At 38.2% G+C, this 27,859-nt stretch overlaps 2 protein-coding genes across 2 annotated transcripts in view; both read right to left on the bottom strand.

The window, feature by feature from the left end:
- Window positions 1–20,969, bottom strand: part of LOC306844994 (voltage-dependent calcium channel gamma-5 subunit-like) — a 32,183-nt gene extending 11,214 nt beyond the window's left edge. The window contains exons 1-5 of the mRNA XM_079377473.1: window positions 20,761–20,969; window positions 5,931–6,170; window positions 3,120–3,161; window positions 1,841–1,927; window positions 954–1,094 (exon numbers count right to left, since the gene is read on the bottom strand). Coding sequence (XP_079233599.1) covers window positions 954–1,094; window positions 1,841–1,927; window positions 3,120–3,161; window positions 5,931–6,126 — 466 coding nt within the window. The 5' untranslated portion in view covers window positions 6,127–6,170; window positions 20,761–20,969. The remainder of the gene's footprint in view (window positions 1–953; window positions 1,095–1,840; window positions 1,928–3,119; window positions 3,162–5,930; window positions 6,171–20,760) is intronic.
- Window positions 20,970–23,004: 2,035 nt separating this feature from the next.
- LOC306844455 (protein kinase C alpha type) overlaps window positions 23,005–27,859 on the bottom strand; it is a 154,703-nt gene continuing 149,848 nt past the window's right edge. The window contains exon 17 of the mRNA XM_079376606.1: window positions 23,005–26,375. Within this exon, the coding sequence (XP_079232732.1) occupies window positions 26,211–26,375 (165 nt within the window). The 3' untranslated portion in view covers window positions 23,005–26,210. The remainder of the gene's footprint in view (window positions 26,376–27,859) is intronic.

The raw sequence follows: 27,859 nt of genomic DNA, 5'->3' as shown, positions 1-27,859 counted from the left end.
GCCTTGAGTTCAGTAATCTTCTTCGTCGTGTCTTAAAATTATGTTTACGCGGTTATTCCTGTTGTTGAATACGTTTACTCCATTAAAGAACCTGATTATTCAGAATCCCTCGTCTTCCTGCCTTCCTACATCAGCATCGTGTAACATTTTGTGCCATTGTGGTTATAGAGTGTGAATCTTTTCTTTTTGTTTTTTATATTTTTGGGGGATTTTGTCCTGTATTCAGAAAGGGTTTCTAGTTGCATCTTTAGTGATTTTTCAACTATTTTTCAACTTGTCCCAAAGAGGTGGATTTAGAGGTTTTTGCAAAAAAAGCACAAGTGTATTTAGCTGGTTTTGACGCAAAAGAAAATCGAACTTGTTAAAAACCAATGGTTTGTCTAAAGTGATATTTTTGAAAAAAAGTTATGTTATTCACTAACTAATTACCTTATCATTACCTTTAAAATGAAACTACTGAACCGGATCATAAGAGCCTGATAAAAAATGCTAATTTAAAAGAAAAGAAGTCTGATAGATTTAGAGGGTTTTGCATCTGAACTCTTCATATATGTATACATATATACATATATATTCACAAACCAATTCACATGCACAATTTTTTTTTTCATGCATGTAAATTAGGTTTCATGCATGTAAATTGGGCTATGCATGTGTGTACTGTGTCTTTTGCGTAAATTATTATTGAAACTAATCTCGCTCCATACATACTGACCTGAAAAAGATTTTTGGCCTTTCAGAGAACTGTCATTTTAAGAGCTAAAAACAGTATTTCTCACCAATTTCTTGTAGACACTTGGTCTTCCAAACATGAACAGTTTTATTATTATCAGTTAGAAAAAATTTCTTCTCTGAAACTTATTATAAAGAAGTATACTTTTGTTCAGCAACATGACATGATTCATTCTCACTGGCTATATGTATACTGAACACTGCTTTAAACAAATACCCACCTGACAGGATAAAAAAGATTCCAGAGATGAAAGCCAGAATAGTGCATTGAGGGCGGATGTGTCCAATATTACTCAGCACAAAGCCAATGAACATGAAGAATAGACTGACCAGCGGGAAAGGAGTAGCAGAGCGAATCATTTCTGTGAACAAACCAAAATAAATAATTACTTATGATGGATACCTGATGAAGTTACAACCTCTCACCATTATTACAACCTCTCACCATTAATGTAGCAGAAGAAATTAAAATGAAATACATTATTATTATTATTATTATTATCATCTGTAATGTTCTCTAATGCCCTCTTGTGGACCCTAAAGGGCACAAACAGAACAAAATCATAGTGTACATGTGAGGTTTGGTGTTCATGTGAGGGTCATGTGAGGTTTTAAATGCCACTGATTAGTTGACTAGACAAACATGAGGTATTATTGGATATCAATTCTTACTCAGACAAACTGGAAATCATTTAAACCATTTAGAGAACTCTGACACAATGGCAATGACATACATATGCAAATCAAGAACTACATTACATAATACACTGCATAATCGGTACACTGAAATAAAAAATAAACAACAAATAAACAAACTAACAAACAAAATAAATACATTAAATGATTATATGTCTGTCTAAATGTCTATGTCTGTCTAAATTTAATTAAATTAATATTGTAGCCACTCCATTGCCCTTTAAACTTGTTCTCAGTTGTTAAGGTAATTAGTTTCTAAGGTTGTTCCAAGATTTTTTTTAAAAATCAACTACTGTAGAATCAATTATTTTTGTTAGTGCTGTAGTGGCCAGTGACTAAACAACATTTAGAAAGATGCATTTTTATTTCAAAAGAGCCATTTTTACATCAAATTTAAGAGACTTTCACTCACTGAGAACGCTGGCTGTAGATTCTGATGTCATTTGAACATTCATGGGCATCACATACTCTATTGTAAAGCAGCGTCCCTTCTCCTCTCCTTGAAAAATAAAAATAAAAACCTGCAAAATGCTACCATGACAGTATAAAATACAATAAAATACAAGATACAATGATCATATTTATTTTAAATAAAGATAAATTTATGTAATCAGATTACACACTTCCAAATATTGACAGATGAAAAGAATTGAATAGAATAGAACAGAACAGTATAAATTATAAAAGTTATACAATATGCTTTCCTACATTAAAACATAAAAGCATGTTATTATTATCAATACTACTACTGCTGCTACTGCTAAGAAGAATGAGCTTGTACTTAACTGACTCAACTATGCTGCGAGATTTGTCATAGTTTACCTGACACCTTCAATTTCATTTTTTTATATGCTTTAGACTAAATTTACGCACAGTGTTTACAGCAATCAGTATGTCAGCTACATTGCTGAGTACAAAGGTTTGTAGGTCAAACGTTTTACTTTTAGCAACAAGGCCACTCAATAACGTATACTTGTCCAGAACCATTTGGACCTATATGGATGTGACCCCAGTGCAAAATGCTGTTATATAATCCATTAAGAATAACTCTCACAACGTATGTTTTGCAAGATCTAATGAACAGAATTAAACTATTTTAAAAATGACAAACATAATATTCACTGTGTCTGCAATAATAATTATATCTGTTAAATATTTTACTGTTTGAAAGTTTGGGATCTGTAAATTTTAACTATATATCTGGAATGAGTATCTAATTCTCACCAAGACTGCATTTAGATTGATTAAAAAAAATGCAGTAAAAAACATTAATATTGTGAAATATTGTTAAAATGTAAAATAGCTGTTTTTGTATTTTAAGATATTTTTAAATCTAATTTAGCTGAGGGTGAAATTGTAAAGCTGAATTTTCATCACTCCAGTCTTCGGTGTCACATGCACCTTCAAAAACCATCCTAATATGCTGACTTGGTGCTGAAGAAACATCATTATTATCAGTGATTAAAACATTTGCGCTGGCTTTTTTTTTTTTGGAAACCATGATACACTTTTTTTCAAAACATCAAGCAAGCACTTATTTAAAATATAAATGTTCTGTAACATTTTAAATGTCTTTACTGACAATTGTTATTAATTTATTACGGAATAAAAGTATAAATATCTTAAAAAAAAAAAAAAAATCAAAGGAGTCTTAGGAAAGAGAGAAAGAGAGGTGAGAGAAGGGAAGATACCTGATTTACCAGTTGGTAACACTGACGCTGGAGCTGGTGACTCTAAATGGAAGAGGAATATAAATCATTTGTTACCTGTATATCTACAAAGTCCCAATATTTAAGTTATAAAACATTCCAGCAGAGGTGCAAAAGTACTCAAAATTTTTTACTCAAGTGAAAGTAAAGATACTAATTAAAAGTACAAGTATCTGGCCAAAAACATACTTGAGTAAAAGTAAAAAAGTACAACTTTAAATTTAATTCAAGTATTAAAAAAGTAGAAGTACTTTTTTTCTGTTAAAATTAAATTTAATGTTAAAGTTAAATGGAGAAAAAAAAAAATGCAATGACACATGTCTAACACATATCTAGTGCAGCGATAACAATTAAAATGCAGCACAGCGGAACACACACACACACACACACACAATTGCAGGGAAAGGGATTAACAGGAAACTCCATCCTTTCCACCCTCATGCCATCCCATACAGGTTTTTCAATTCAAATTTATTTGTATAGCGCTTTTACCGATACAAATCATTGCAAAGCAGCTTTACAGAAAATTTCAGCTTCTACATTATATTTAGGAGTGGTTTACTGGTGGTACAGTAAATATCACGCAGTTAGTTAAATTATATATATTTTTCGTATAACATGAATGGGATGTCTAAAAATTACACTTCAGAAACTACACAAAGTGAATACGACCCCTGTTAATGATTTAGGGTCTTAAGTGAAGCAATGAAAATTACAAATATTAATATTTAAAATTTGACCATCGTGTTCACTTTGTGTGGTTTCTGAAGTGGTCCTGTCCCCTTACATTATACGGACTAAAAATCTTTGCTTGTGTTCATCTGAAGAAAGAAAGTCATAAACACCTGGGACGACATGAGAATCTTAATTTTTGGGTGAGCTATCACTTTTAATAACAATGTGATGCAGAGGTTAGAAACATATTCCAGACAGAATGCAAAAGACTAATTATATGAGTTATTGAACAAATCATGTAATTATTATGATTAAAAAAATATTCATTGAGAGTCCAAATTCCTACTCAATGTGTCATATAATGACATAATTATAAATACAACTTATCCACTACCTGCAAGAACGTCACTAAACATGAATTACAATTAAATAAACATACAATGTTCATTTAAACACTTTTTTGGATATTTGTAACATTTAATTAAAAAAAAATAATTCCCACAAAAATATAAATTATATTTATATTTTTATCACTGATTTTATTTGCACTCAATCTTGTGCATTCAGCCAATATATTACACAGCTAAAAAAAGTTAGAGCATCAAAACAAAGAATAATGAATAAACTTTTTTGGGGTTTGGGGGGAAATGTAACTTTTCCCATATTTAATGTGTATAAGTTCAAATAAAAATGTAATGTACTTTTTAAGTTGAAATAAAATTGTAAGGAGTAAAAAGTACTGTTTTTTTTCTTCAGAAATGTAATTAAGTAAAAGTACAGGTAGTCAGTATAAGTTGTACTTGAAAAACGTATAAATCCCCCAAAATAATACTTAAGTACAGTAATCAAGTAAAATTTTACACCTCTGAATTCCAGTATGCTATTTGTGAGGTAAGGGCAGTACAGGGTGAAACAGGAAGAGGTACAGAATCTGCTATGAAAGACTCTACAGTGTTGAAAGATTAGTTAGTGAAAAGGACTGGATTATAGACCAACGATAGTATAGAGAAATCCTTTTCAAAAACAGAATTGAAAGGTCGGATAACACAAAGTACAGGCTGATACACAGGGATGTATTATATCCATTGTATCATTTATGATAGTCTGTGCAGTATAAGTTGTCTAACAATGTTCAGTCTGGCAAATGTTACTCTCAAAATCAAGAGATTCCATCAACAACTGTGTGCAGATGAGAAACCCTGGCCCCAGTCATGTTGTATAAATGTTGCTAGCGGGACATTGCCTTTAAGACATATCTCAGCTTGTGCACTTCCACTAACTTCCAATTTGTTTGTGTGTAACCCTTTTCAGTATCACCCCAAATATCTCCCCAAGCCATTCTCACTTTAGATTATTATAATAAATGTCTCAATAGACCATTCCCCAACCTACCAGGGAGGCAAGCTGAATGAGGCGTTTTCATCATGTTTCCAATCATTATAGAAACACTACCTATCTGTGGTCTTAGAAGGGCTCATTGGTTCTGTTTTAACCTTTGGAGTCAGCCCCAGAGAGGTTTCTGACTCTTACAGTGGTTCTGTTGTGGCCACTCTCTAATGTATTGGTGAAGTAGGATTTGTAGGGTTTTCAGGAATGTCTTGGTTACATATTGTATGTCATAGTGGTTCACTGAGTAGTGAACGAGATGCTGCATAGCTGGCCATGCTACTTGGTTAATGCATTCTTCCTGGCGTCAGCACCACACCTAATAAATTGGCATGTTTTATACAGTCTTCAGACAATTGTCATACCTGGGGGTGTTCCCATAACACCAGCAACGATGTTATATGTACACCTCAAGGACTAACAATTGGCAGTGTCTCACAGAAAGTGCATATCGAGGGGTGAGAACCAGAAGGGCGTAAGTGACATTTTTGGTGAAATGGAGATATAGGCCCTTTTTATCAAATGAAAGCTATTAATGAACTCTTTCTACTGGCAAAAGTACTGTCATCCATGAGTGTAAATTTTTTTATTATAAACAATTGAAATCAGGACACAAAGTCAGATCAAACTATGGTAAAATTTTAGTTTAGGCTCTCCTGTAAAGTTGGTGAAATGTCACTTATGCCTTTCTGGTTCTCACCCCTCGATATATTGACACGCAGACACACTCACCTGCAAGAAAACAGACCCTCCAGAGCCCTGAATGGAGAGACATACGGATTTCAGTGCTCTGATTGAGAGGCAGGATGACTCCCTCCTCCAGGTAGAGCCAGTAGTCAGTGCTGACAGCAATACCCAGCAGCCCCAGACTACACACAGCAAACACACTGCTAAGGAGTGTCAGTGCCTTTCTGCCACACAAACTCATCTTTCACATCAGCAGCAAAGGGCACAAGCTGTAGAAAACAGGAGCTGTAATGAGAGAGAAGAAAAAAGCTTACCTTAAACTGCAATTTAACATCCAAATAGTTTTTTAATACACTTTAAAATGTAATGAAAATAGTTCTTAAATCTTAAAAGAGCCTATAAAAGAAGTCTAACAACAAGTCTAATACTAACAACACAGGAATTGTTCTTTGCATTAAGTGTTTCTAGATATGTTAGGGTGTAAAGCTTCAAAGAAAAATTAGCTCAATGTGCTGTAATTACATCCTCGACACCTGATTATGGTCAGGGGTGGTTCATCTATTGACTGCTAAAATTTCACTCTTTTGTTGGTATATCACACACCTCCAGATATGACTGTCGCTTGCAAGTAGCATTCATGATAAATTTTGAATTTGTTTGTAAAGGTTTTTTCTGTTTACACCACAACAAGAACGTTTATAAACCTTGAATTGAAAGCTACTGTTCCAGAATTGGTAATGCCAACTCAGGAAGACGAAGGATTCAGGACAAGTAGGTTATTTAATAACATAAATGAAGTCAATGGCACATAATACAGCATAAACCAAATGTTACTTTAAGACACGACAAAGGTAACAACAGAACTGAAGGCTTATAAAGAAGCCAAGCTAATGAGCAAACGAGATGATTAACACAAAACAGGTGAAAGGACTAAACGATGATTAACTAATGACTGTAAACAAGAACAGGAAATACCAAATAAGGGCAAAACAGAACTAAAAGGAAACCGACACATGACACTAAGTGCCTCCTCTGACGTGTTGCCAACTATGTAGCCCCACACGACATACAGTGAAATTAATTTCAACGACTTGTTAATTTGTGGCCACCTTTGATTGAGGTATTCCTTAATTTTAGTTTTAGTGAAATCGTGGCCACAATTGATGAAGTTCATTTAGTTTTACACCATGTCTTAAACATAGCACTCACGCAACAGGCAAAGACTTTCATCTAATGGTTGAGGGATCAAGGGGATTCATAAAATCACATAAGTTGATACAATTTCTTTTTTGAATACACATATAACACAAATCAAATGGACTGTTTCCATGATATGCATGCTGTGGTGCAAAATGTCAAAACAGCCTCCAGCCCCCATCCACAGGCAGTCAGTATCGCCACCCCTCCACCAAATAGCCTTTTATTAAACACCGACATCAGCATGTTGAAGGCAGTGATGATAGACTCGTACTAGTTATCAGTGTAAGTTTTTCTGATGTAACCATTGTTGAACACTGAGTTAGAATGATTTCTGTTTTTATATTATTATTATTATTATTTCATTTGAAACAGTTTTGTTGTGTATGACCAGATGTCCATTAGATGTCCACTCCCATATTCCACTTCAAAAACAAATTAAGTTGTGTTCATAGATACATTTCTAAATGATGGCTGTTCCAAGAGCCTCCTCATTTGGCCAAAAATGCAGTGGTTACCTCAAATTAGCAGTGTGATCACAATGACCAACTACTTGTGGCATTTCAAGAGAATCCTTTCCACTGCCTTTGACGTGGAAAAGTGCTTACGTCACATCTGGGTCTGAGCCAGATACACACTTTTTCTTGTTGGGGTACTGCAGGTTTTTGGAAATTAAATTAAAAATTGTTGTTGTAAATTAAAGGATTTGGACCATGACTGGTGATCGTTTATGTTATTGATATTAATTAGGAGTCGTTTACAAGGCTGAGTTGAAACCATTCAGTTGCTCGCAAGTTCAAGATCATTTGCGGTTCATAGATTTTACATCTGAAAGAGATGCGTACCTGCATTTTCTGTGCGTACATTCATTCTATGGATCACACGTATGTATATTTGAGAGATGACCGTAAGATCAAATTTAAGATGGTTTCTGCGCAATATTTTATAAATGAAAACCCAGATCCTCCCGAATTGGCAGTGTCCACTCCAGATTCTTCCGAGGAAGCCACGCCTGTCCCTGAACACTCTGCCAAGTCCTGTCATGGCCAAGAGGCTGTCTCTGAACTCTCAGTCTGCCTTGTCACGGCTGATCCAATGTGGATCCTCTGGTGGTCCTCTGCTCAGTCTGTTCTGCTGAAGGGTGCTTCAGTTTTGTCTACTCCACTTTGGTGCTCCTTAGTTCTATCAGCTCCGCCTTGGGGGTCTCCAGTTCCATCAGCTCTACCCTGGTGGTCGTCTGAAGATTTTCGATCCTGTCCAATCAGCTGGGGTGCTCTTCTGCTCCGTGGTGGGGATCTTCGGTCCCGTCTGCTCTGGTGTTCTTCTGCTCCACTGTGGGGGTCTTAAGTCCCGTCATCTCCACCCTGGATCCCTGCTCCCCCAGCTAACCCTGGTCTCCAGCTTCGCCTTGGTCACCGGCTCCACCCTGGCTCCCTGTTCCACCTCTGTCTCTATGCCGTCCTCCACTACAAGGGCCTGACACCCCATCCCTCCCCCTGGTCCACCTCGACTCCACCTCCCTCCTGGACTCGTCATTTTGGAACGCCTGGAAGCCACTCCTTTGAGGGGGGACTATTTCTTGATCCCTGTCTGTGTTCTTGTCTTGGTCTCTGTGTTTAAGGCCTCTTATTTTGCATTGTATTCCTATTGTTCTTTGCTTTCTTCCTATTTCAGTTGCCTGTGCTACCTTGTGTGTTGCCATAGCTTTCCTCATTTTTTGTCATATAAATTCATTAGCTCCTTGTTACCCTGTGCATATAAACCCCTGTTTTTGCCTGATTCTGTGATTTACCCGTGTTTGTTTCTACATCTTGTTATTAAAGTCTGCTTGCATTTGGATCCATCTCATCTCGTTTTCATACCCAGCATAACACAAACAAACGCAAATCTTAATATTTTCTTTAGGGCTGCCCTTTAATACAGTTAAGGGCAGACCTAGTTGATGAGAAGAGGCTTAGTCAACCAAATTTTAATTAGTTGGGTTGGTCACAAGCAAAAAAAATAAAAAATAAAAAAAATAAAATAAAGAAATAACACTCAAAGAAGTAACAAAGTCACAGAGTATGTGATGGACAGACCTTTCACAAATGGGCTGTTTATTCATTTTCATATAATGTATCCTGTAGAAGAGCTGTGCTAGTCAATTTGACAACCGCTCCTGGCCAAGTGTTAGTGTGACGATTAGTTTTTTTTTTTGTATGTGATTGCTGATTTAGGTGAATATTGTGAAAGATGTTTGGTACAAAGCTTTGCTTACAAAACAAATAATAGCAATTAAACGTTACATTGCAACCATAGAAACATTTGGATTCATGCCGAATGAGAGGGAAGTACATGAGACCCTAAATTTAAGCCACATGCCAGCTTTGTCATCTTTTTGCAATGTGGTCACCCCATTTTCCACCCTTTTCTGTTTGTTAGACTTTGGTAAGGCATGTCAAGTTGATTCATATAGTGCATTTCACATGTGCTGTTAAATTTAGTTTTCTCTGGCAGCGCAATATTAAATATAGTCTTAAAGTATTGCACATGCAGAATATAAAATTTGCAGTTCTGCCCTTTTGCAAGTGTTTGTTACTTTGGAAAACCAGGAGAAGACATTAAGAAATTTGACGAGATGTATTACTATCAGATACTGTATTCCTGAAAATGTGTGATATAAAATATTTTTCGGCCTGAAACAAAAACTGACAAAAGCATGGATGTTTACCTAAAATGTCTGTAATACTAAGACACACACACACACACACACAAACAAATAATTAATAAATTATCCTGGATACATTGCTTCTCAGCTGAGAAATCATTGTAAGCTTGTAAGTTTGAATAATTTCATGTTGTGGTCCTGAAAAGGTCCGTGAGCCACGACTCGAACACGGGACGCCCGAAGCACAATGGCTCTATATGCCGGGGCGCTGCCTATGCATGAGGCTATTGACGCCGACGTGAATCAGCATTTTTGAGTCAATTAGTGATGAGTAATGAATGATTGGTTACTTTATTGTAAGGTGTCCTTGTTGCAGTGTAATTATATATTTAAAATCTGAGTAATTATTAATTAACTACATGTACTTATTGTATGGTTAGGGTTTAGCTTAGGGTTACTTGCATGTAATTATGCATAATTTATTGCTATTATAATAGTAATGTAACGTGTAGCAAGGACACCTTAAAATAATGTTACCGAATTATCTACTGACTCACTTATACAGACACTCACTTGTTATCACCATAACCTGCAATGAAGTCACTGAAAAATCCTAAACTTTTAACACACAGACTGACAGCTTGTCTAGAACTCACAGAGAGAAGCAGCGTCCTAGTGCTGATATTGATGAAATGTCAGCACTCTTGGAATTTTTAGTAACTAATGTTAAAAAAGATGAATAAATATTATAGAAAATGTGATGCTCATTGTTAGATAATGGAATCTTATTGTAAAGTGATCATTAGTAAAGTAATCATTGTCTAATATGTTCATTATGTCTGCTTAATTAAATACATGATGTTTACTAACCACATAACCTGTCTTATCTTAACGTTATAGATGTAGTTTACTGCCATATAGAAATTACTTTGACATACTCATCTCTGACCAGAAACCAAAAACTTCCCGACTGTAACATTGAAATGTGCATTTTCTGTGTAGCTGTTTGAGCAATATGTATTGTGAAAAGTTATACAAATAAATTTGAATTGAATTTTAATATATTGTCATGATGCTGAATATTTACTGTCTCATTTCGAAGGCTGTGCCCTCCAGAGGTCACATTTGTCAGTCGCATATGCCACTGAGGCTGTCTCATTTCACAAAAGCAAACTTGACATTGGAAAACAAGAAAATAATGAATTATATATAGTACAGCCTCATGAAGAATAACCGAAAATGTTATAATGATTGGTTTTCTGAAATAAGCCTTGATGAGGTATGCAACAGACAAATGTGACGGAGGGAGCAGTTTTTGAAATGTGGGGTTTTTGACAGTGATTGAGTCATCAGTGGGCCAATGGATAGTAAGCCAAAATTTGTGCAACGTTTGTAAAATGCATGAATGTTTCAGATGTTTTCATGTAGCAAAAGAAACAATTTCATTCAATACTTAATACAGCGCCTATAAAATAATAAAGTTAAACATAAGCCTAAGCTATTCAGGTTTTTGAAGTTAATTAAAAAAAACAGTATGACAAGAGATTTCTACTGTTAAAAAACACCTTAGCGGAAATGAAGTTGCCAATCGTGAAACGGCTGTATACATCATTAGAACTTGTGCAGCCTCTTTGTAGAAATTGTGCATAATTAGCCAGTGACTACATTTGAATCAATCGCATTCACTATTTCTAGTTATACACTAATTGGTCTGTGGAGCACTGCATGTAGACAAACACACCTATGTCTACAGCTCTAATAGACAATTTCAACGGATTTTTGGCGGTATAATGAAGTGACGTCTTTGTTCCTCGGCTGTTTCCGGTTAGTGTTTGAGCACACTCAAAACAATGGCGGCAGGTGCTTGATGCACAGTGGGATTGCGATTAATTTATTTAATCCTGCTGTTTAAAATGTCGAAATTAAAATTAAATCATTGTTGCTCGGTGGTTGGGTGATCCCTCTGGGCTGGAACTAACATTAATTTATAAATAATCCGAAATTAAAGGGTTAGATGTCCGAGAAACGCACCTGGATTGCAGCAGTGAAGCGAGAAGCAGAATAGACACTAGCAGCTCTAGGATATACAGCGCACATTTCGATTCAGGTAAGGACAAGTTCTTGTTTTTTTCCATTTGATTCTTTGTATTTATTTACGTTAACTCTTCAAGTATGATGCATCATTGTGTTTTCATCATTGTTTACATATTGTGACGAGCGTCCCGATCTCTCATCAGCGTTGCCCTGGAAACGCACCAGGAACACCTGTCCCCGCTCATCAAGGCTAAAGCGGACGCACCTGATCCCCATCAGCCTGCGGCCAGATAAGCCGCGTGAGGCCTGGAGACAGGGAGAAACTTCTCCAACGGGACTGAGAACTAATGGGCATTCTCTCCATTCTCTTTCACAGAAACGAGCGTCTAAGCGACCCAGCCTGCACTTTGCACTGCACCGGTCCACTGCGCCAAGGAAACGCACGGAGAGCACCCCGAGCACCTCAGCACGCACCTTCACCGATCACCGCCTGTTTTCTTAATAAATCCACCCTCTGGGGTATTTATCTGAGCTCTCCTTGTCGCGTGATTCTTCCACCCTGCCACACTGGTGGAGAATGCGGGCAGATTAGTGGAAGTTTTCACCGACAAGTGATCTCCGTAATCACCGCACCTTTTTTTTCTGTTTGTGTTATTAGGCAGCCGCGCCTCCCCAGACCATGGAGGATCTTCTCCGTCAGCTTACGGAGGTCAGCCTGCGCCAGCAACAGATCGTGGAACATCTCGCCAGCCGGCAGGGCCAGGTTGACCAGGAACTCGCCGGTCTGCGTGCGGCCGCCCGCCAGCGCGTTCCGTTACCTGATCCACGGAGACAAGCCACCCAACTCATCCCAAAAATGACGGCCCAGGATGACGTGGAGTCCTTCCTGCAGCTGTTTGAAAATACGGCCGAGACTGAACTATGGGATCCAAAGGAATGGGCGAGCGCGTTGGCCCCTCTCCTCACGGGGGAAGCCCAGCGTGCCTACTTCAGCCTTCCCACCGAGGCAGCTGGGAACTACGAGGAAGTTAAGCGGGAAATCCTGGCCCGCGTGGGACTTTCACCGGTGTGCGCCGCCCAGCACTTTCACGAGTGGGTTTACCAGCCTCGACGAGCGGCGCGGACCCAAGCCGCCGAGCTCACGCGTCTCGTCCACCACTGGCTCATGGGAGGAGCCCCAACGGCGGCCCAGGTAACGGAACGAGTCATCATTGATCGCCTCCTACGGGCTTTGCCCCGCGCGTTCCGCCAGGTGGTTTGAATGCGGAACCCCACCACTACGTTAGAGACTGGCTGGGCTTCAATGCTTTATTGGCGATGACGACACAGGCTGCCAGCCCAAAGAGGAGTCGCTGCGGTCGGCGTCCTGGACCTCGCCGCCGCCCCGTTCTCCTGGCCACCGATAGTGGGAGAGGAGGTGAGTCCCCCTCCCGTAATACTAACCTATTCTTTGACGTGTGTCAACAGGTTGTAGGAGGGGGCTCATTCGGACAGGCCCAACGTGACTATGAGCGACTAAAACATTGGTGGGGCCAAGTCTGGGGGGGGCTCACAACACCACACAGCGCCTGCGGGATCGTTTTCACTGGCCTGGCCTGGAGGCCGAAGTCAAGCGCTTCTGCCAGGCATGCACCGTCTGCCAAAAGACGTCACCCAAGACACCCCCCCGCCCTTCGCCCCTTATTCCGCTTCCCGTCATAGAGGTGCCCTTCGAGCGCATCGGGATGGATCTAGTGGGGCCGTTGCCAAAATCAGCCCGGGGCCATGAGCACATCTTGGTAATCGTCGATTATGCCACCCGCTACCCGGAGGCTGTCCCCCTGAGAAAGGCTACAGCGAAGAACATCGCGCAGGAGCTCTTCCTCCTCTTTAGCCGGGTTGGCCTACCAGCTGAAATCCTGACCGACCAGGGGACTCCATTCATGTCCCGGCTAATGGCTGACCTCTGCCGCCTGCTCCGGGTAAAGCAGCTGCGGACTTCCCTCAGACGGACGGCCTCGTTGAGCGCTTTAATCAGACCCTAAAGCAGATGTTGCGGAGAGTAGCGGCCGAGGACCGGCGAGACTGGGATCTACTGCTGCCATATGTCCTCTTCGGTATACGCGAAGTTCCGCAGGCTTCCACCGGCTTTAACCCCTTTGAGCTCCTTTTCGGAAGACAGCCCCGAGGCCTGTTGGACGTGGCCAAGGAATCTTGGGAACACCAACAGCCCACACCACATCGGTCCCTCGTTGAGCACGTCACCGAAATGCGACAACGCATAGACCAGGTCATGCCATTAGTCCGGGAGCATATGGCCAAAGCCCAGCAGGCCCAACAACGACATTACAACCGACCAGGTCAGCCCCGAGAGTTCCAAGCAGGCGACCGGGTGATGTTGCTTGTTCCCACGTCCGCCTGCAAGTTCCTGGCTACTTGGCAGGGGCCCTACACGGTGGTGGAACGTGTGGGGCCCGTCACATATAAGGTGCGTCAGCCCGGAAGACGCAGCCCCGAGCAATTATATCACGTCAACCTCCTGAAGAAATGGGTGGAGGCCCCGGCGCAAACCGTTGCCCTGGCCACCGTGGAACCAGTAACCGTGGACATCAACCCGGAACTCTCGGCACCGCAGAAGGCTGAGCTGCGGCACCTGGTCGGTCAGTTCTCAGATGTGTTCTCCCCGGTGCCAGGACATACCAACCTCCTGCAACATGACATCAGGATGCCACCAGGACTTGTGGTGAAGCAACGGCCCTACCGCATCCCTGAGGCTCGTCGGCGATTGTGGATACTATTTCTCTGCTTATGAATCCTCAGGAGTATGGCGGCCTCCAAGGCCCTTCTGGCAGGGGTTTCGATGCAGGATATCTGCAATGCTACGGGTTGATCCACGCCCCTCACCTTTGTTCGGTTCTATGTCCTTGATCTTAGGGCCTATGACAGGCCCCCCCCGTACAAGGATGAGACTTTTACTGATGGTTTTATGATGTTTAATCCTTGCCTTTGAACCTTAATCCATACACCATATCACCAACGTAAGAGCTGAAATGCATACAAAAACATATAACCGATTAACTAACATAGTTCACATACTACTGTCTTACATTGATAAAGTGTTCGTTCTTGCCTCAAACAAAAAGATCATATATCAGCTTATGTAAATACCTTTTGCCTCTTAGGAGGGGCTGCAAATATGAATTCAATGTTGATCATTGCTCCGTGTCGAAGTTACTGCCGCATTCGGACTAACAAGCTATACACTGTCCACTGCGCTAGCCAGCGCACGCGCCTCCCACAGGAACTCAGAAAAAGCGCGTAGCTTAAAACCAGAAGTCAACCATTTCACTATATAAATTTCAAAATAAAAGACGACTACCCTTTCTGTAACAAAAATATACTTATGGTTATTTACAGGGCCACTCCGGGCTCTTCTGTTCTTTCGGCCTCGCTGTGCTTCTAGTGATACACACAGGGCAGGTACTTGGAAATCTGGTGGCATGGGCATCTCGTTCCCCTAGCGCTTTTGACGCAGCTCGAGTTCCTGGAAGGGAACGTCTCGGGTTACGTATGTAACCCTGGTTCCCTGAAGGGAACGAGATGCTGCGTCTTGAGGCCATACTTTCTGTATCCCTGCGAGCGGTTGCTTCATTCCTAGAAGCAAACGCTGGCTCCACCGCATGTGCTTTTATGCTTCCTGGTCGGTGACGTCACCCGCCTATGACGTCTCGCCCATCCATTGGACAGATTACACTCAGGTCAGAGCGTGGTCACGCTGGAGGAGTTCCCCTAGCGCTTTCGACGCAGCGTCTCGTTCCCTTGAGGGAACCAGGGTTACATACGTAACCCGAGACATTCTCATTAGTTGTCTAGCTGTCTTGTCAGCAGATAAATGCAGTGAGTAACACATTATAGAAATATATTCTCTAAACTTGAATGTTGACTAGTGAAACCATTAACTGCAGTAGTTTACAAAAGTTAACGGTAAACATTTTATCAGTTATACTTGTCTAATGTTAATTCCAATATGTACTGATGTATTAAACAATAATAGTATTATTTGTAAATATTGTGCATTAAATAAAATAATTGTTTTTCTACTTTTGTCTTTAGGAAAGCCATCATCTGTAATGTAAGACACCTAAGACAGTGAGTGCTACATGGAGACAGGACAGTGCCAAACCACACGTGACCATATGAACACCCAGATGTGTTTGAGAACTTGAGGATGAAATGCAATGTAGTACTCAAAGCTGCTCATGGCCAGCCTGCTGCTTTTGATATTGATCACATGTTAATAAATTTGCTGGAAACAGTCTCTGGCTTTTGTTTATATGCAGTACTGGACAAATGTCTGGATGCATTACTATTTTTTATGTTTTTGAATGAAGTCTCTTATGCTCATCAAGCCTCCATTTATTTGATCAAAAATACAGACAAAATCAGTATAGTCAAATATTACAATTTAAAATAATGTTTTTTTTGTTTTAATATTCTTTATATTTATTTCTGTGATGCAAAGCTGGATTTTGATCAGCCATTACTCCTGTCTTAAGTGTCACATGATCCTTCAGAGATCATTCTAATGTGCTGATTTGATATTTTGGTAACAATTGTGCTGCTTAATATTTTTTCTAGAACCTGTAATACTTAATACAGGATTGATTGATTGAATCCTGGCAGGGATTTTCAAAATTATAGAAATATTCCCTAACAGTATGTCACACATGTATCACTTTTTTAAATCAGTTTTAAAAATTGCTTAATAAATGTATTCATATTCTTAAAAAAAACAAAAATGTAAATACTGAGCCCAAACCTTTGAACAGTAGTGCATATTGTTACAAAACACTTCTATTATAAATAAATGCTGTTTTATTCAAAGAATACTAAAATTATCTCAGTTTATACAGAAATATTAAGCAGCTCGACTTTTTCCATCACTGATAATAAATCAGCATATTAGAATGATTTCTGAAGGATCATGTGACACTGAAGACTGGAGTAATTATGTTGAAAATTCAGATTTGATCACAGAAATAAATAATATTTTAAAGCATATTAAAATAGAAAACCATTATTTTAAATTGTAATATTTCAAAATATTACTGTTGTCTATATTTTTGATCAATTAAATGCAGGCTTGATGAGCATTGGAGACTTATTTAAAAAAACATTAATAGTGGTCACACTTTTTACCTGTATGTGTATTTACAGTAAATGTGCATAAAAACATACATACCCACATATATACTGTATATAGTGTGTGTGTGTGCATTTATTAATCTACATTTAGGCTATACTTTTATCTTAAAAAAATATTAATGCAAAACACTGTAGGCAGCATTGAATTGCATTCAACTTGTTTATTTGTGACCACATGATGGTTCAGATAGAGCATTCAAATGCTTTCTAGCACTGTTCCACAGCAACAAACTTGACCAAACTAAGCACACATTATAAAACGAATGAAATCAGTAATAATGGCAGGAAGTGATTAGCTTACTAGCATTAATTTAGCGTTGTAATAAACATGCATGTTCTGTAAAGCTGCAGTGAAATGTTATGTATTGTGAAAAGTGCTGTACAAATAAAAGTGAATGCGTAGACATACAGCCAGCAATGCAAGTGAAATGTCCACCAAAAACCTCCCCGGACATCTTAGCACAAACCATGATAAGATCGTAAGTAACACTGTTTGTCTTGCTTCAGTTTAACCGAACATAAGACCGATGTCCTCTATTGTACAAACAAATGATTCCAACTTTTCTGCTGAGGAGTTAATTGTAAGCATCCAGACTGCGATGCGTGTTTACCACCATCTCTCCTGTACATGTACGCAGTATCAATCAGAGCCGTCCGGAACACTACTTTTAATGTTCTTTGTAAGTTTGCACATCAGTCCTATTTAAAGGGTAATTCTATTTTTTTTTTTTAAATCCCTAACTTGCGTTTTCACTAGACTTAAAAAGGATGCGCTGTAGGTGTTGATAGATCTGAGATTTAAAAATGGCGCTACCGGAAATGCTTCAGGACCAGACATGCGCAGTAGCGTTCCTACGCATTTGTTATTGTTTACATCCTTGAAATGGTCTATACTAATAACTTATTTGAAGCAGCCCAGGTCATCGTTGCTAGTTCTAAGGTGGGATTTTTAAATTTGTAAGTGAGCTTAGAGAACATCTGTTATGTCAAATCTATGGCAGAAAAAAGTAGTTACACACACAAAAGAGGTTTTTGGAACTCTGTGTGGTTTTTCATATTTGTTTATATACATGTTCCATCTGGCTTTTTATAAAAGCAATATCACTTTTAGAGTCATGCGATATGGCTCTGCATGGCTGTGATTACCTGTGGTCTTTGTTGTGTCTACGGCTGAATTAAAGCTGTGATGATATAGATGGTATGCACATGATGTCATAGCAGGTGGAGGTGATTGTGGTTACACCAGAGAAGGTCGGTTGTTCTACCATTGGAGAAATGGTCAACATGGATCACATGTGACTTGATAACCAATTACTCACCAATTACACCATTGCCTTGACATTATATAACAGTCAATCACTATAAGCAAATACAATTGAAATGAATGAGTGCCATAAACGGAATCTTATCTGTAGCAAACTTGCCTGTTACTACTCTTATAAAACAGTGTAAACTCTAAAAATAGATCAATCAAAAATGAATGCTGCTCCTGAAAGCTTAGGCAGCTTGGAAGATGCCTTGCTAACTATCAGGCAAAGACTTTACAGGCAGAATTTGTGCATGAGGCTACCTCACAAAATTGATTTCAGACAGACTTCTGAAGCAGTATAATGGTTTAATGATCTACAGCAAAATGGAGAGAGCTTTCGTTAAGCAAATAATTAGTTACTACAATACAAATGTCCTGTTAGAAATTACATGAAAAGTGAAAAAGGTTAGTCAAAAACTACATTTACACACGTATTGACCTATCAATTTTTAGATGCCATATTTAATTTTTTTTAGCTCAACTGTCGTGAAATTGAATGCATAGATTTGTGGTATATCAAAGGCAGTGAAAAAAACATAAACGCTGGCTTCAAAAATTGATCAGATGAAGGTCTCTTAGAGAAAGGATGTGAAGCAACAGTAACAATGAATTCTGATACCCTCCTGCCTTTTAATGCGTCTTTCAAAGGCAGCCTTTTTTACAGCTTTCAGACTCAGCCAGTGTTTAATGGCAAGCATGTTGAAGATTAGCCAATAATCGGTTGATTCACTAAATGATAAGCTGGTTTCCCACAAAAGCAGTTTATTCAGTGTAGTGAAGCCACTGATAAGCATTTCCTGCGTACTGCAGTGTTACACTTTTGTCTTTCTTTCTTTCTGGGAGGCTTACCTTAAAGTGGATTTGGTTACACCTACTCAGTGGCAGTGGCGTGGTGCATTTACAACTTTATGCAAATGATGAGCCGAAAGTGCCAGGATTCAACAAATAGCAGTGAGCAATTAAAAATCATATTGTGCTGGGATTTAGTGTGTAAATCATATTTTTTATATATTGGATGCTTTGTAGTTGTTGCAAGTATGGCAGCTTGGACACACTGTTAATAATCAGCTTGAATGCTGCGAAAACACTGGGAAAGGGATACCACTGCATAACCTCCAGCCCTATCCCAAATTTCACAATTTATGTTCACTTGTCTTGACTTGCGGACTTACAATGGCCACCGCATTCATGTGTCTGTTTAGTCCACGAGAACATAGGATGTCCAATTCATCAGCTTTCAGAAGAATGCTGAAGCGAGGTCCTCAGCAAACTTCTACCTGACAGTCAGAGCAGCTTTACGTCACGAAAGTGTGGATTCAGAGGAAGAACGCGATGGTTTAGGGTGCCATTTGGGACAGGGCCTGGGATGTGATATTGCTCACATGTACTGTATGTCTGTGAATGTTAAATTTGGTAACGCCTGTGTTTGTTTTCTGACACCTGGAATTTATATTAATGATTTTTTTTTTCCTTTTTCCTTGGTATTTCTGTTCAATGCGTTCTTGCTGCCATATGGTCATAAATATGGCGAATAAGCAGAAAACTCTGGTGACATTAGATGTGCTCTACGAATTATGTAAACATTTATATACATACTCTGAATGTAAAATGTAATTTTGATATAGAAACCATAAATGCCTATAGAATGTACATACAAAATGCACCACAACAAAGCAACAAAAGTCCACTTTACAGAACAATCTCATTACAATCAGCAGAGGTATGTTGGATAAACACAGGCTACTGGTAAACTGGCACCCAATATTGTTCTGGCTATACGATACAAAACATCTTTGGGATATTGTAGGCTACACAAACAATGTTAGTAGTTGTAATTAAGAGTAACGTATAATTATATGAGACAGCATGTCGCGGTAGACTAGGCTATATATGACACTGGAGCGTAAATGACTGCAAACTATTAGCCCACTTCAGAGGCTCCCAGAGAGAGGGAAACTGTCCTTGGTACTGAAGCTGTGAACCCGATTTCAATGACAGCATTCACCGTGGGCTGTGGCAGCCATCATTAATTCTCTCTTCAGTGTACTGAACGTATATTTTTCCCATTAACATATAGACTACATATTTTAATTAAAAATGTATACACATATAATAATAAATAATCATTTTAAATAATCAAATTCTCCATTTATTGACAGTAATCTAACGTTTATTTGTTATTTATATTAGTCTGCCTGCTCGACAAGGTGTTGTTTGTCTTCAAGGACCTGTTTTGTCCTATGGCTTCAAGAGACGCACAGAACGTCAATAATCCAACTTCATTAACAAAAACAGCATTGCCAAAATCATGCAGCAAATAGGCTAACATCCATGGAAAAAGTTTCTGATACAGGGAGAATTTTAACAATGTGGATAACAATGATGATTAGTGGTATCTGAACAAGTCTTATGAAATGTTACATCACTTTAAATCTGCACATGAACTAGCTGCACATTAACCAGTGCTATAAAAGCACACAACAGAGTAGTTCCACATAGCCTACCTGCGCTGAGATGTACGTGCCTTCTTCAGTTCTTGTTGAACAGCGTTTATCTCATCGCAGAGAGGTTTGCTAAAGTCGAACCTCTAAAACCCGTCACACATGTTTAGGTGAGAAGCGTCTCTCATCATGCTGGGCTTAGTGTTGGTGATGCTCTAACATCTCTCTCCCTCTCTCCGCACGTCACGGACCGACAACGACTGTTTGTATGCGACTGTACTGTGCCATTGCTCTTGTTTTATTGGTTTTAGATAGATGATGTCGCCTATTGGTTGCTGTGTCATTACTGCTATGGATGTTGAATTTGGGGTAATGTTATCGTTGCAAAGGCTAAATAATGCCATAAAGTTCGGGACGCTTCGCGGCATTCTGGCCAAGTTCCATTGGGCTGTCAGACCGACATATAAAACAAATTTAACCGACATAATTTTTTTTTTTTTTTTATCTGGATGTTTAAGGTCGGGTAAATCTGAAACCTTCAGTTTATACTTCAGTCAGGAATGAAAACGAGCCTGAGTCTGCAGGAATAGAACTACATTGCGTTTAGTGGATTGTGTTGTTGTTACAACATGCCAACTGTTTAGTTTAAAGTTGAGAGTTGTGAAAATGACAGAATCTTGGACCTTTATAGGCAGTGCATGTCTTTGTAAAGAATGTATCCCTCACAGCCTCGTTTTCTTTCGCGTAAATGGATGAATGCACCAGCATGGACGTAAATGGTCCATGGTTGCACCACATGAGACTTTATTATGGATGTTGAGATTTAGATAGTCTGTGGGGAGATGAGTGTCCTGCTTTACTAGGAATAATTGGATTGCTGAAAAGTAAAAGACCCAATGCTTCTGACAGTGGATAAGCAGACACGCATAAAAAAAAACTTGTTTGCAGTTTTAATCCATAGCAATGTGGAATTTTGCTTGAGTGTTAACAGCAAATTAAAATATTCTTCTGTGATGCGTCAAGGGAAAAACTCCCGTTGGAAATGTTCTGGTAAGATGACTGACAATGTCCTGAGCTTCTGGATAAAATATTCAGAATGACCATTTTATGCTTCTTTTGACTCTCTTAGCATTAAAATTTGATCTGTACCCTGCTCTGGTGCATGAGACCATAACAGATCACCACAGTCAGTGTCATCTTCATCTTCAAGAAGGGACATCTACAGAGTTTCATTTTCCCTTCTTTATTAGCAATATCATACATTAGGTATAAATGGCAACAAGGATTGCATGGAAAAAGCATATAACCTGTTAAGACAATAAAGGCAGGGCTAACATACACTGCTACAAAATACAACATTTTACTTGGTTTATTTATACGTTATGGATCAATATTAGTATGTAAGAACAGATAGTGCTTTGGGTTTAATTCAGGACCTTGCTATTTGAGAGACATGAAGAGAGTAAAGTAAGGCATTCTGTTGAGTTTGTCCTCTAAATGAAAAACTCAACAGATGAAAATAAAACAGGTGGACTGAGTCACACAAAGCAAAAGGACAACAGAGTAACGTACTAACCAATCTACACTTTAAGAACACAAAGTAATGAAAAAAAAAGATAAAACGAGGAGCAAAGTTCTTGCTCTTCTCTTCAACAAACACAAAACGTATTAGTACCGGAACAAACATGAACTGCTGAGTAATTAGGAAAAGGTAATTCCACCTTGTTTTGGTAAATAATAAAGAATTAATTATAATGGATTACAATAGATGACTACAGAAGCAGATACGGCACATTAAAAGATTAGTTCACCCCATTTCGTCATTCACTCACTCTCATGTCTTTCCAAACGTGTAGTTTTTGAAGGTCATGAGGGTGAGTAAATGATGACAGAATTTCCATTTTTGGGTGAACCTTTCCTTCAAGGGAAAGCTAAACAACTTAGGGGAAAAACAAAGACTAATATTAGCAGTTCATTCATCCATTTGTTCATGCATTCAATCATTAATTCAGCAGCACAGGAATAAGAATTGGGTAAGGCAGATGGATCATCTTACAGCAGAGGAAACTCAAAGCATGCCATGTTAAACCTGTTTTGTTTTTAAATGGCTATGCAACTTTTTTTTTTACAAAAGCCAAGGTAGTGCACATGACTGAATGGCAGATACACAGTGCAAAAGATGCTCTACTGCAATCTTAAGAGCAGTAACAGCATTCAGTTAAAAGTACACTGCCCTCCAAAAGTTTGGAAACACCCCTGGCAAAGTGGGGTTTTGGACAATATCAGCATAAATCCTTATCATTTTTTGGTGCAAATACATTAAAGTAACTTGACATTTTCATTGAAGACCAGCAAAAAAACATAATAATGGCAATTTATACATGTCAAAGTCAGACATGCCCCTTTGCCAGCTGTGATGCCTGGTTACTGGTTTAAACTTGGCCCAGGTTTTTAAAAGATTTTTGGGTCAGCACACCTTAATAGCTTCAACAATTGATTGCCAATTCAAAGTCAATGTTTGAATAAACTGACAGCTCGGATGCCCAGATTATGCAGAGCTGTAATAGCTGCTAATGGTGGATATTTTGATGAATCGAAAATTTAATTTTTTTCTCTGTATAAACTGTTTATGTAATCAAATAAGTTTTCGTAGTTTGTGTTGGCCCTTATCAGTGCAAAATTATCACAAATTAAAAAGGATTCATGCCAATATTGTCCAAAACCCCACTTTTCTAGGGTGTTTCCAAACTTTTGGAGGGCAGTGTATGGCTACATGAGACTAGTGCACAAAATACTGGATTCAATACTGGCAAACATAATTGTGGCTACGCAGTTAGTGCAACGCTGGTCCTGCTGGGTTCAGCATGGCACTGACACAAAGCAGGTTTTTGGAAAGACCTAAGAAAAGAAAGATGGGATTTGCATACAATTTCAACAAAGGTGTGTTTATCACTGAAGGGATTTTACGGCAGGATCAACATCAATAAATCACAGAAAATAGAAGACAGAAGTGAGCTAATCTAATCAACAGGCATGGTGTCACATTTCCATATATTTGCTGTCCTGTTATAAAAAGAGGGGAAAAACATTAAACTGGCAAGTATATTAGTGCTAGAAGAAAACTAACACCTGTGATCTAAAATCTAACCAAGCCGATTATCCCAGGTGTGATTTTCATCTAATTCTAATTTACTACATACTTTGCATTACTTCTAACAGCAGCAAAAGATGGGAAGAAGATAAAGAATCACAAACTACAATATCAAGACATTAAAATAATTTAAATTCAGAGTTATTAAATAAGTGAAAGGAGAAAAATATTTCATATATATCTGCCTTGTTCATACTCCATGCTGTAATAAGCTTATAATCTCAATTTTATATTCCATTAATAACAAAACATTCTTCATAAATGCACACAAATCTTTTCAAGTGGATTTTCATACCAAAACATGCAGGCAAAGGCAAGTTATCAGACCATAGGATGACAGCAGCCAATCAGCTCACATTTTAAAACCATGGAATCAGTTTAGGTCACACATAACAGCCAAAAGCAAAGGTGTTTTGACAAAGTACAATTGGAAAATCGAATGGCGAAAGCACATTTGTAAATGATTTCATTATGCAAAGTACAATGTCATTTTCATGTTACAGTGTTTACAACAGTACACACCAATGATAACAGCAATCACATAAATATCTACCTGAATAATAGCATTATAGTAGCTGACTGTGATGTGGTTAATACAAAATTACACATTTAAAAGGGACAATAATCATAAAATTGGACTATGAAAGTTACTAAAAACATTTAAACCAGCTAATAATTCAACCTCGGTTTTATGGTAAAGGGAGAGTTCAAACAAAAATCAAAATTCTGTCATTATTTACTCACCATTTACTCATGCTGGTAACCAAACAGTAGCTGGTAGCCACTGACTTCCATCGTATGGGAAAAATACAGTGGAAGTCAATGGCAACTGGCAACGGTTTAGCTGCCAACATTCTTCAAAATATCCTCTTTTGTGTTCAACAGAAGAAAAAACTCATACAGGCTACGAACAATTTGAGGGTGAGTAAAAAATACTTTTCCCTCTGTTGTAAATTTGCCCTAATGTCACAGAAATTTCACCATTGTAATATAATGGTCACATTTAGTTGGTATTAAAAGGTTCTTATACTGTTTAAATAGCATGTATTATTAAGTATAACCAAAATGTTGAAGCAGCAAGAGGAGAAATATGGCATAACGGTGTTACATTTTACAATCAGTTATGTTAAATCCAAACATAATGATGTAAAGGTAATTCGGCAGGTATAGCAGAGATTAGCATTAACTATACAGTTTTTACTTATATGCAGACAATGAGTATAAGAACAACATAATTAGAGCTTGACAAATTCCAACAATTAAATATTTCTCCCTCTCATATTATCTCTCATTACCGAAACAAAACACGCACACACACACACACACACACACACACACGCACAAAATATTCAAATGTTCCCAGGATATTTTCTACTATGGCAGAAAAGAGGATATTTTAAAAACTCTTGGTGAATTAAAGGGATAACGAGGTAATACCTTTCTTATTCTTTATAATAGTCATTTTAGTTAAAAAATCATTTAGTCATTTTTTTATGGGTAAAAGTGTGTATCTGTTTACTGTGAAGTAAAACCATTTTATATGCAACAACAACATAGTATATATATAAAAAAACACTACCTTGAAACATGAAACCTTTCATAACATCTCACAAATCCACAGCTCTGTCAGCTTGTGAACTGCAGAAATTCTTGGCACACTTTTTTTTACAATAGATCAAACAGAAAATACAAACAAGTTGTTAAACTGGTGTGCCAAGTTGTCATGTCATACCTGAAATATGTGCAAATATTAGACTGAGAGATGTTTAGTATTTTATTTAAAACATTTAACAACACTTACAATGAAAAAACACTGGAGACTCCAAAAAGTGAGTACTGAAACTGACGCCAGACGTAATTCTGTAAATAGATAAATTGGTATAGTGCTAAGGGGAAGACAGAAACCCCATTGGCTTTGGCGATTACCTTTAGAAATCCTGAATGGGAAGACTGTCTTAGGAAGCACACAACTCTGTATCTGTTATGGGGCTTTGGGTAGATGTGGTGAAATCATGCTGTGTCAGCCACCAGCGGCTTGAGATAAGATGGCCTCCTAGACTTTTAAAAACTGGTCCGCACTAAGTCAGTTTGTAATGTAAACAGCCCTTCCTAACCAGAGTTTAAGTGTTACTCAGTTAAAAAAAATCTCTCAATCTATTTCCAATCATTAAGATAAACGCTTCGACTGGCCTCCATTGAAATGATGTGAAAAATGTGAAAAATAACTGCTAGATTTTTAAACAAAAATGACAATTCGAGATACTGTGGTTTTGGTTGAACATTTGTAAGATAAAAGGGTAAAGGCAAGGACAGAGTTTTGGGGTAGTAGGTAGATTCACATTCATTCCCTCTTTTTCCTGTTTTATTCACTGTTGATGAAGGAAGGATGGACAAATTGAGGGTTGATGAAGGAAAATCCATCGAATTCAGCCTGGTCGATGTTGGCGATAACTAGCTCATCAGGAGGGGTCAGCTGTGGCTGTGTGCGTGTGAAGAACTTGTCAAAGTTCTCTGCCCCCTTTCCACACTATAAAACAAAAAACAGGTAGCAAGAGAGAGAGATTACAGGAAAGAAAAGATTCTTTTGACACAATTTACCGTAGTGTTAATCCCTGCATCGCATACAGACACAAATGGAAGTCAAAGGTTTGTTAAATATACATTGTAATGCAGACAACAAGCATGGTTTAAAGTTACACTGTTTTATCTGCACATGGGTTGAACTCCAAATAAAGTGGATTTATGGATTTTTAATGTTTAATTTTTTCACATTCTTTGTTGGAAATATGAGATTTTTATGCCTGTGTTGTACTTTAGTTCCCAATTCCCTCATGTCCAACACACAGGTTAACACTCCTCAGATTTCAGATTATATGCCCTAGTTCCTCTCCATCTGGATGACAAAGCACTTGGCTTTGGCAAAGAACACCGATGTGGAAGCCAAACACACTGGCAACTGACATGAGTACTTTGAATTAATGTTAAAATAAGCGTAAAGCATAAAATTAAATGTGAAACAAAGTATTTATTTGTTAGAATCTTCTGCTTGACTAAAAAACATGGTAATCACTATAGGCTACTAGCTATTCTCATGTTCTATTCTTCATGACAGGCTCGTGAGTAGTTCTACACCTCATAAGCATCTTGACAAATTAACTCAACTACTGTAAGCAGAAGGAACATTAATACCTTTCTTTAACCTCCATACCATGTGTATGAAAAAGTACCAGAAGCACATTTATAATAACCCTATTATCATGACGAATAAATGATTCAAAGCTCCTTATCAATCATGTGTGGGTTATACAGTGTGCAGGATTCAGACCCTTCTTGTTAGGGCTTTCATAAAATTGTTTTAACACAAAAAAAAACAACCAACAACATTTCCTGTTATTACTTCACTCAATGTTTAAAAGAAGGCTGTCAATTTATGTGTTAACAAAAATAATAAATTTAATCATGTCCCTGTATGTAAAGGATATTTCCTTCTATTGAAGCAGTTTAAGAACAGCGAAAAGTTACACAGCCACCATTTCATGCATGTGCACATAGACCAACAACTAAAAAAATAGAGTAGACTGATCTAAGTGATGATTTGCCATTAATCTGATCAATTAATTGGCATATCATGTAATTAAGTAGTATCTTTAATCGACCGACTTCCCAAATTTAATGTACACAAACAAAAACAGTTGCAAGAAAACAAGAAAGAAAGAAGATGGAGTTTCCTTTTGTAAAGCTGCCAGATTCCATAAGACATGCAGCTCAAGATGTGCCTTAAAATAGAAGATTTCCCTCCCCCCTTCTCATTGTATGATATTTGAAAGGAGAGATGAATGGTGACTCAAGCACTGAGAGAGATGGTCAAATGTAAATTTCTGTGTCATGCTCTCTTATGAGGCAGATTTTCCCATCATATGTGAATGATGAGAAACTGAGAGGGAATGGTTGTGTTCTAACAAGCATGCAGATCAATTAAAGCTGCAACTGTCATCATCACACACAAACACA

This window comes from Barbus barbus (assembly GCF_936440315.1).
Source record: "Barbus barbus genome assembly, chromosome: 25".
NCBI classification, from domain to species: Eukaryota; Metazoa; Chordata; class Actinopteri; order Cypriniformes; family Cyprinidae; genus Barbus; species Barbus barbus.
This window is presented reverse-complemented; position numbering and strand designations above follow the sequence as displayed.